Source organism: Apaloderma vittatum, unplaced genomic scaffold (genome assembly GCF_000703405.1).
Source record: "Apaloderma vittatum isolate BGI_N311 unplaced genomic scaffold, ASM70340v1 scaffold19647, whole genome shotgun sequence".
Lineage (NCBI taxonomy): Eukaryota > Metazoa > Chordata > Aves > Trogoniformes > Trogonidae > Apaloderma > Apaloderma vittatum.
In genome coordinates, this window is record NW_009725884.1 from 1 (window position 1) to 10,645 (window position 10,645).

Here is a 10,645-nt window from a genome sequence, read left to right on the forward strand (position 1 = left end):
CCCCTCACGGCCCCTCAGGCGAGGGACGGTTTTAATTTAAGGCAATAAACGGCGTTCCTTTTCTCCTTTCAGTTCGTCGAGGTCATGTGGAGCCCCGCCGCCTCCTCCTCCCTGCTTCTCCCGGGCTTGCCCACCTTCAACCGGCTGTTGCGAAGGGAAATTCAAGTTTTTTGTCGATGGGGGGGGAAAAGGACGGGCGACGTGCTCCCCTGCCGTTTAGTAAGTAGTAAAGAAAAATACAGGAGGTACGCGAAAGCTTACCCTGTTTTAGAGGGACGTATCCTGTCTGTGTACCGACATGTGTTTGAAGAAAATTTAAGGAACAGTGAGGCTGTTGTTAAAAGGTAATAAACTGTCGTTTTCTTTTGTGTTTTGAAAACGTTGCTGCTTGCGCGACACTGTCAGAGTTACTTTAGAGGTGCTTTTAGGAACTTCTAATGTAGTAATTAAAAATCCTAGAGGTTTGAGGGGTTTTTTTGAAGTATTTTATCTAACCATTTTGAAACTCAGACTAGTTTCCTGACAGGTCTTTTCTTGGGCAGAGTGAAATTTTACAAGGATCAGCACTTAAAATTTTCAGCCTCCCCCAAAAGAGACACCTGAAGTGCCTAAACCTAGGTGCAGGCTGTATTTAAAGTAGTGCCATGTAACTATTCTTTCTAGACCTTTACAAAATCTGTTTCACGTTTGATTTTGAGCGCAAACACGTAAATGGTGACTCGTGCCTTTACAGATCCCCCCTGAAAAAGTAGGTGGCAGTTATTGCTATTAAGCCCGATTCACCAGTAAAAGCAGGGAAATACATTTTTATGTGTTGGCCCTTAAAGATCACATGGCAAAAATTCATACGCCTTTTGTTCAGAGGAGTGATACCTGAGCTGGAAGCAAAGCAATGGAAAACACACTGTGCCCTCCTGTGGTGACATTTACAACATTATTAAAAATCCTTAGCTTTTCTCTCCTGAGCTTTTTCAATCTGCAGTCTGCAGGAAGCCAAAATAAGGTAGTGGAGTCACATACAGAGTGCTGTTAAAATAGTTATGTCAGACGGTATTTTTAATTAAAGATGGTCCATCTTGGCCAAAAATATTTTACTTCAAGTAAGTGAAGAACTCGGTTTGTTTAAGACCAAAATTATCTGAGATACTGTGTTTGTTTAGAGCTTATTCAACTTGTTTTCTCTACCGGATGCTACCCTGACAATGACATTTGTCTCTTGACGATTGTGGTGACACCGCAGTAGTTACTACATTTAAAGTGTGTCTTCCGTGCTGCAGAATGTACTTTAGGCCTGTCAGAAAAACGTGTTAAGGGTAACTGAAGGGGGAAGCCATTGACTGAATTCTTCATTAGAGTACCTAGGACACGAAGGCGAATGTCCACGCTGAACCAGGACTAGCAAATTCTGGTAGCCTTATTAATAGCTGCAGGTTTGCAGGGTAACGCCGTCAGGCAGTGTCTCTGCAAGTCAGTGTGGGTCTCTGAGGGTCGGCACTCTGCTCATGGGGTCGCAGGCAGAGATTAAGTGTGATCGTATATTGTGAAATGCTGAGTGTTGGGTGTATGTGGGCAACACTCAGGGGAGGGTATAGATTTGATAGCATCTGCCAGCTGTGAATATAAGCCGCAGGTAGAATATTTGTAGATTTCACTTATTTTTCTGTCTTTGTAAGGCAATTTTGAATAACAAAACTAAAATGCTTGCTTTAAATAACAAACCTTTGCTTTTTACTGAATTTTGTAAGAAACAACGATCCAAAAATGTGACTTCATCTTCATTCCCATACCATTTATATGAAGAGTGTGCATTTAAGTACTATGTTCAGTCTGTTAAACTTGGTAAGTAAAGGTGGTTTTCATTAACTGCAACTTTGCTTTTCAAATCAGATACTCAGAATTGCTAGAGATGGTCAGCAAAGGAGGGGGAGAAAGTGCCATCGTGCGTCATACCCAGAGAAACAAGAAGCTGTTTGTTCGCGAGCGCCTGAAGTTGCTCCTTGATGATGAGCCTTTCCTTGAGCTGTCTCCGCTGGCGGGCCTCAACATGCCGTACGGTGATGTCCCCGCTGCTGGGTGCCTGACTGGTAATTGCTGGCAAATTTAATTTTAGACTTAAGAGGAAATCAGTGAAGTCCATTTGTTTCATTCCTCATGTGTTAAATATGATTCACATTAGATCTAAGGATGGATGTGGGTTAAGGGCATTGTTTTAAGCAGCCTGTGTTGGTTGGAGGTGCAGCCCAGAAGGAAGAAGGGTTTTGAACCGACACGGTCCTTCTAACAATTTGGGAGATCCTGGCTGAGGGAGTAAACGATTGTAGGCAATGTACCTTTGTTGCATTCTGTGTGTGCTGTGCACCTCTCCAGAGTAACCAGCCTTGCTCCCTGGCGGTAAGGTGTGTGTTCTTACTGGGAAAGGCAAAAGGATGCGTTGGATAAAGTTTATGGAATATTTTAGTATCTTAAGAACATGCTTCCCTAGGAAAAGTGAATATCGGTTCTGCCCAGTAGCAGCTCCCAGCATGGAAGTGTTCAACCAGTGGTTGTTCTGCAGTTTTTTTGCTGTGAAATCTGGAAGAAAACTTGAAAGAAAAAAAGTTCTTTCAGTCTTCTAGATTTAGTAATTTATTCTACTTACTAGTTACTGATTTTTGTTTCAAGAAATTTGGGATGATGTGTCAAATAAGCTGTTGCCTGTTAAAGGAAAGGGGACCAAGTTACTGTGAGGCACAGGAGCTGTGACATTTATTTTGTAATATTTTTCAAATTAGAGACGAATCTTTTCATTGCATTTTGAAGAGGGGTTCCGGTTTAAAAAACAGCGAGAAGAATAGCGCCTGGAATCCTATCTTGTGTCACAGATTGTTACGTTTCTCTGGTTTATATGGGTACTTTTTAGTTGCCTTCTCTGTTATTGCCGGAGTTGGAAGTTAAATTGTTTGATTTTTTCTGTCTTGCATTGTTACTGGGAGTAAGTGTGTTTATTTTAAGTCCTGTCTTCTGTCATTTAGATTTTATTTTATTTTAAATGTCGTGAGCTTTCAGCATGTTACTGTAGAGAAGAGCTATAGATTTCCTCCTTATGTGGTATTTGCAACTTAATTTGCAGGTTCTTGATACAGTATTACTGAAAGGATGTCCTAGCTGCGATTTGGCCCCTTGGTTTGTCTGTGGTTACTTTAGAGAGTCCTGATAAAGTATCTGTGGTACCACTGACAGGAATTGGCAAAATCTGTGGCGTCTGGTGCGTCGTGATGGCGAATGATGCGACTGTGAAAGGAGGAACGATTTATCCGATTGGAGTGAAGAAACAATTAAGAGCTCAAGAAATCGCCATGCAGAACAGACTGTTATCTGTTTACCTCGTTGACAGCGGGGGAGCGTTCCTACCATTACAGGTAATATTGGGACCCCTTCCTAAAAGAAAACACCTCTGTTTGTCTTATTCGTATTAAATTTTAGCAATAAACCTCGGATTTATGTAGTCTTTTTTTTTTGTGAGTTTTAACTTGAATTGAGTTTTGCCCACAGATCAGAGTCCAGGAGATTCTTTGGTTATTTAAAGCAGTACTCATCACTTTTGCTAATCTTGCATCTGGCATCTAATCAAAGTTGAGAAACCTGAATTCGTCAGCTGAGGCTGGGGAGAGTTCTGACCAAGCATGGGTCAATGTGCTGAAATGCTTTCGTGTCTTTAATTAATTAGTACATTGTTTATGCTTTCTATTTTCAACTTCAGCATCTGTAAAATTACTCTGCATTTTATCATAATGCGTGTGATAGTAGCGCAGTAACCTTCGTGGCCTTTAAAAATGCAGTTTTTGAAATTCCCACTGCAAAAAAAGAATTGGCAGACATTGCTGTTCCAATGTACAGGGGTTGTATTACTGCAGAGACTATAGATCTCTCTCCAGAGTGAAAGTGAAACACATACAGAGAGTTGTTACCTGATTTAAGGAATTGTATCAAATCCTACGTGAAAAGGGAAACCATGCTGAAGTCATTTCATGGATAAAGTATGAACATGAGCTGATTTCTCTTCTCCATGTTTAGGGTCTCACTTTGCATAGAATGAATTGGTTTCACAAAAAATTCCGAAACTTACCTCTGCTTTTGAAACAGCTGGGTACTTTTGCAGAATTGCACGATGTGCAAGGGGTATAAATATCGTAGCAAATGCTGTATATGAAAGTTTTGGATATGATTGTTAGTGGCGACCTTCCCAGAATCGGTTACAATGCGTTTGTGAATGAGTGAAGAGGAAGCGTTGACTTTTGTGGTTAATACTGAAACTTAGTTTGTCTTTTCTCTGTAACGTCAGTCAGAGCTCTTTCCTGACAAGTTGCACGGTGGCAGAGTTTTCTACAACGAAGCGATAATGTCTGCCATGAGAATTCCTCAGGTACAGTGTCATTTGGAGAACAAGTAAGTGTAGCATACGTGATCAGTAGAGCTCTGAAAAAAGTTTCATTCTGATGTGGATTCTAGGAACAGCTTGCAAACAGCAAAAAAAATAAAATTCCTAAAGCTCACGTTTTCAATTTGTGAAGATGAGAGATTCAAACAGTATCTCGTGTAACAATGTTTATTGACCGATCGTGATGGAAAAGCATTTCAGAGTGAACACTGAACTCTTTCAAAACCAGGTCGTTCATGCTGGTATCTAGATCTCTAGCTTATTGTTCCCGGAGCTGCAATTTAGTCTCGAGTGTTTCTGAGGTAAACATAATGGTTTTGCCTTTCTGTTGTCCTCTGCGCAGCGTCTTGCTGTAGTTTGGTTTCTGTGCCCTTCAGGTGGCAGTGGTGTGCGGCTCCTGTGTGGCTGGAGGTGCCTACGTTCCCACCATGGCCGAAGAAGCTGTGATCATAGACAAAATTGGTACGCTGTTCCTTGGCGGCCCACCTCTGGTAAAAGCTGCTACGGGAGAATATGTCTCTGCCGAGGACCTGGGAGGAGCTAAGCTTCACTCTGAGTACGTGAAATAGGTCTCAAAAATAGCAGGATGTTCAGCACATTTAGGTTGAAAGAAACTGACTTTCTGTCTTAAGTTGATGTAACTGGAGCTACAGGATACAGTATAGTCCTCTAGGACTAAAAAATATGCAGTGAAAAAACCCCAAACCAGTAGAAATAGTATATGAATTATTACAAAGGTTGGCCGTATTCAGTTATATGTGCGAGAGTATCATGGGGCTAGATACAACTGTGTGAAATGAAAAAAGTAACGTGGCATTGTGATTTCGGCTTTATTACTGTCCGTGGGAGCTTTCCACTTCCACTGTGCGTCTGACAGACATCTTGCAGACGTAAGAAATTCTTATTTCTCCTTCCCTGAACTGATGAGTGGAGAGCTGGTATGACTTCTTTCCATTGTCTTGTCGGCTTCTGAAGACATGAGGCTCACTCACTGCCGAAGAGGAGAATCTGAAGCAAAGAAGAAAAATGGAAAGCCAGCTCGCCTCTGCTCTTAGCGAGGCCTTCCTAGCAGGAACTGAGCAAATAGAGAAATACATATAAACTGGATAGTAGCTATCTAACTAGTTCTTTAACGCTGTTTTTCCATGTCAGAGATTTCTGTAGTTCTCAGAATAGTTATTCCCTTCTGGCTAGGGGAAGAGGGTGGCTGTGCTGCTTTGTTCCTTGCATTCTGCGCTCTGTGTGTGGTCACTGGATTCCATACCTTTGTCACAAAACCAAATGCTAGCGTGACAGTCAGCCAGCTGTATTACATGTAGCAAGTTATTGTCTTTATGTCTGGGCTGGAAGTGCTTATTTTGGAACAATTTTTAAAGTTTGTTTTCCCTTTATTGCATTGTTTGCAACATCATCGTTATGAACATAAATTCAAAGGTCCTTACTGCAGGTAAACACAAAAGTCACAGGGGAGAACTTCCTGTGAGTTTGTTTTGGAGTTGGATTGTACAGAAATTCCGCTGACCTCCTGCTTCCAACTCATTCATCCGAGCACAAAATCACACAATATTTTCAGGAAGTTTGGAGGGCCACTGTACGGGTTAAGGTTTTTTCCTTTACTTTGTTTTTTCTAACAGGATTATGATTTCATTAATTCAATACTAAATCAACGTTGCTCTCTTTCCTAGAGTCAGTGGCTGCACTGACCATTTTGCAGCTTCAGAAAAGGAAGCCTACGAATGCATTCGAAATGTTATCTCTACGTTAAATTATGATCCACTGCCGGAGGACGTCACAGAGCCTGATGCTCCTCTGTATAGTTCTCATGAGCTCTTGGGACTGGCACCGCATGATTATCGATACACTCTTCCTGTAAAACTGGTAAGGTGACATATACTATATTCTTTTTCATTTCATTCTACTCTGTCTAGTATCTCTAGATTTCCAGGCAGCAGGCTGCTCTCTCTTGGACAATCCTGAAGTACCTGAGATACTTGGAATTCCAAAGGGTCTCTTCCACCCTGAATGTTTCTATGCTTCTGTGATTCTATAATTATTACCTAACCAGTTGCCACACCGTCTTGAAGCTGCAGCAAAGCAGAATGATGGCAGTTTGGTAGGATTGTAGGAAATATTTAAAGATGAAAACACAAGCTTTTTTAAAAAAACAAGCTATACGCTGCTGAGCATTTCCTCCGCACACAAAGTACAGCTGCTTGCCCTGTTTGGTTTTTTACAACTTTTTTATGCACTTAAACATCTGTGCTCTGTAACACTGAAATAATTTTGGAGTTGAACTTCGGCTCAAAATATGTGGCTGGTCATCAAATGCAAACACGAATTTGATGTTCTGTGTATAGTGAAGTGTGAGCTCTGAAACGGCTTCTGCGCTCTTTATGGTTGACTTCCTGCATTATCCATGTCTCGCTAACTATTTGACCAGAATGTATCTTTTATAGAGGAACTATCGTATTTTCACCTAAATTTCTGTAGTAAATACTATATTTCTTTACAGATTCTAAGCCGGCTGATGGATGGAAGCAGATTCCAGGAATTCAAAGCTAATTACGGAACAACGTTAGTAACAGGCTTTGGCCATGTGGAAGGGTAAGGCTGTTAACATTACACTATCAAAATGTACAGACATATTTATCTAAATAGCTTTCATGTCATCATCAGATTTTACAGAATTCCAGTAACAATATTTATGAAATTCTGTGTCGGTCAAAAATGAATAATCAAATGCTTCTAGAAAGTCTGATCTTCTCTCCCTGAGCTCTGAGTTCACCATGTCTCAGGCCAATAGCAGTGGAGAGCGAATGGTTTTTCATGACTTTGTGAAATGCTTTGTTTATTCCCAAAACCTACTAGCCAGACAGTTCAAGAGCTGAAGTCTCAGCAGATTCCTTAAGAAATAGGAAACAACACCCTTTAAAGTGTTTTCCTTCCCAAACTAAGTTGAAAGCTATAATCCCTTCTCCCATGCAATGGAAGTGGGATAATACCCTTACAGTAAAACCTTGCATAATTCAGATCAGACTGTAGTATTAACATATCCACAAAGCATACAACATTCCAGTCAAATCATATGAGGTAGGGGAAAAAAGGTAGTAAAACATTTTTCAGCCTCTCTAGGTCAAGAGCATAAACTTTTCGGAGTGACTGTTAGGTCATGCGTTACTGGCGTTCAAGAGAGCTGAGCCCCAGTGCCTTGTATCTTGTCTGGCAGCATAAACTCTGACAGGTCACGTGTAGCTTTCCCTGCCTCTGAGTATTAAACCCTGTGAATACTTCCGTGCTTTGTGTAAGTAAAGCCATAAGGCTTCTGGTTTGGTAGGTGCATGTGGTCCTTGAGTGAAATGACGTGTGTGCGTGCGTGCGTCCTTTTACATTCTGAATTTCCCTAGTGGGCAGCCCAATGTGTGCACGTAGGGATATTTACGTCCCAATCCTTTGGAACATTATGAGCTGCAGTTTTGTAATCCCTGAAGGGAAAACGTTTGTGCTTCTGTTTCATAGGCACTTGGTGGGGATCGTGGCTAGCAACGGGGAGCTGTCTCATGACGCTTCTCTCAAGGGCTGCCACTTCGTGCAGCTGTGCAGCCAGCGGAGCATTCCCCTCCTCTTCTTGCAAAATACTGCTCCACACACAGCAGAGCCCACAAGCATCTCACAGGTATGGCCTTTCTGAGATCAGCATGTTTAATTTGAGCAATTCGTAGTTCTTGGTTTGTTTAAGATAACATTTTGGAAATTGTCATTGGGAAATTTTCTTTAAGCCACTCGCGATGGGTTACACCAAAAACGTTCGTATTTGCTTTGTTCTAAAATCTTTCCTTGAGCATTCACACTTTATTCCAATTTTAAGCAGGCCTGTGTGCTTATCTAAAATGCTGCTTGTCTGGCTGGCAATGCAAGCTGTAAAACTTGCAGTTTATAGTGCTTTTTGTGTCGAGGTACAGCCTATTGGTCCTTCTGTGTGCCATGGAAGAGTAAATTCTCCTTTAGAAAAGCAAAGTAAAGCCCACATTAGATTCTCTGACATGTTTCTGTTGCCCTGTTCCTCCCAACTGCTGCTGGCACTTATGGCAAAGCCTTACGTAATTGTGTCATGCCCGAGCTTTGCTTGTACCTGGGACAGCTGGGGTTGCTCAGTGTAATTGTTTTGCTGATTTATGTTGCAAAATAGGTGCATGATGGGCTGTGGTAGTAAGTGATGCTGTCTTACTGTTGTGGAAGAAGTGATTGTAGAGAATTGTAAAGAAATAAACGCTCCGAGTTCGGTGGGAGGGGAGTGAATCAAGACGATAGACTTAAAGGGTTTGAAATCTTTATTTTTCGTTTCAGGCAGAGGCTCATTCCAACAGACTAAAAGCCCAGGCCTCCATGATGGCCGCTGTTGCTTGCGCTGCTGTTCCCAAAATAACCATTGTCATTGGTGGCAGCTACGGGAGTGAGAGTTACGTGATGGTACGGGGGGCATGAATCCGGGGGGGTTTGGTGACAGGCTTCTTACAGTGGGCCAGGCTTTCACGGCGCGTTCTAAAACACAGTCGGCTGTCCTTACAGACATGTAACTCAGCCTGTTATTTTAACTGCTTCTAAAAGTAAGAAATTCGTTATGAGATGTGCGATTACCGAAACTTCCATCTGCATCTAAGAACCTAGAGCCAATTCTAAAAAACTAATTCTAAAAGTTCCAAAAAGATTGATCTGAAAACGTCCCTCCTTACAAGCCGGTCCCACTTTTTTCTCAGCACATTTTCAGCCATCGGCAAGCACGTCTCCTTTAGTAATGTTACTGTGTGTGCTCTTCATGCTGCAAGTAAGCGCCGCAGAGCTCTGTGTTTGCTCGGAATTTAACTTGTGAGTGCTTGGAGGAAAAGTGAAGTAATAAAATAGCAATACTGAAGGCCACAGGGGTTGTGATGATTGCTCTTGTCCTGATGCAGGAGCCGTAGCTGTGACAGTAAAGGGGCTGTATCAGTAATGCTTTACAAATTAAGTTGTATTACATTCTGCCCTGGGCTTGATTGTGTCATCCTACAGCCACCTTTTTGTGATTAATTGCAATGAATTTGCGCTGTGTTTTGTTTTTATTAATTTTTTTTTGTAGTGTGGGAGATCATTCAGTCCAAACTTTCTGTTCTTGTGGCCTAACGCGAGAGTTGCTCTTGTGGATTCGAGACATTTCTCCCTAGTCCCACGAGCTGGGGACAGTGACTGTGCAGGAGATGAATCAGAGCTAAAACATCTGAAAGAAAAGTAAGGACACCAAGTATGAACTAGTTACACTGGGATTGAATTTATTGAATTGCCTATTTCTGTTCGTCTCACAGATCAGCACATCCCAAACAAGTAAAGCAAATCTGAATGTACTGAGAAGTAATTTAAATTTCCCTGTGGTTCTAGGGCTGCTCTTAGGATATTCTTGAGGAAACATAAATGTTTGACTTAAACCCACAAAAAACAAACCATACAACCCCAAATCAAGATATTCTGCTGTATATTAACCAGCGGTGATTGCCTGACTGTGGAGGACTGTGCTGCAGAGCGATCAGATGTGTTATGTGCTGAATTCTAATGAATTTTAACAGCAGTGCTGCACCTTCACTGCAGATGGAAGTATTTGCCTTTTTCATCTGTAATTCTATCTTACTGGCCTGATGGATTTTATTGCATTTTTGTCCATTTAAGCTTGTTTAACGCTCTGTCTTCTCCAGGCTAGAGGAAGAAAGCAGCGCATTTTACTCCTCTGCCAGACTCTGGGATGACGGTGTCATTTTACCTCAGAATACTCGAAAGGTAGGTTTGGCTTTTTACTTAACAGTACATTTTATTCTCGGATCTCAAAAGGATCTTGTGCTAAACCCAGTGACTCGCTCAAGGTCAGTGAAGTGCTGATTCCCAGAACTGGGTTTCCCACTTCTCACTCCATTTGGAATTTAATTTTGTAATTCTTGTCTCTTCTCTTCCCCATTAAGTCTATTAAAAAAAAAAATCTGTTGAATTCTCACAGCATTTTCTCACTGAACCTCTTAATTAACTTTTTACCATTTGATTCTGTATGCCAATCCTTTCTTTTTTGGTCTTGTTTATTTACCCATATCTTAATTATCTTAAGTTCAGGCTCTTCACCATTTACATCGTTTCAGTTCTTATGTCCAAGGATATTTCTTTTTGCACCCTTCTCTTTGTGCTTCTAACCTGCTGCTTATGCCTGGGATGCCC

At 41.5% G+C, this 10,645-nt stretch overlaps 1 protein-coding gene across 1 annotated transcript in view; it reads left to right on the top strand.

The window, feature by feature from the left end:
• Window positions 1-72: 72 nt before the first annotated feature.
• LOC104276685 (methylcrotonoyl-CoA carboxylase beta chain, mitochondrial-like) overlaps window positions 73-10,645 on the top strand; it is a gene marked incomplete at its 5' end in the record, with an annotated part of 11,495 nt that continues 922 nt past the window's right edge. The window contains 11 exons of the mRNA XM_009873092.1: window positions 73-344; window positions 1,888-2,084; window positions 3,220-3,398; window positions 4,322-4,402; window positions 4,795-4,973; window positions 6,103-6,295; window positions 6,930-7,021; window positions 7,934-8,090; window positions 8,762-8,884; window positions 9,531-9,679; window positions 10,138-10,219. Coding sequence (XP_009871394.1) covers window positions 73-344; window positions 1,888-2,084; window positions 3,220-3,398; window positions 4,322-4,402; window positions 4,795-4,973; window positions 6,103-6,295; window positions 6,930-7,021; window positions 7,934-8,090; window positions 8,762-8,884; window positions 9,531-9,679; window positions 10,138-10,219 — 1,704 coding nt within the window. The remainder of the gene's footprint in view (window positions 345-1,887; window positions 2,085-3,219; window positions 3,399-4,321; window positions 4,403-4,794; window positions 4,974-6,102; window positions 6,296-6,929; window positions 7,022-7,933; window positions 8,091-8,761; window positions 8,885-9,530; window positions 9,680-10,137; window positions 10,220-10,645) is intronic.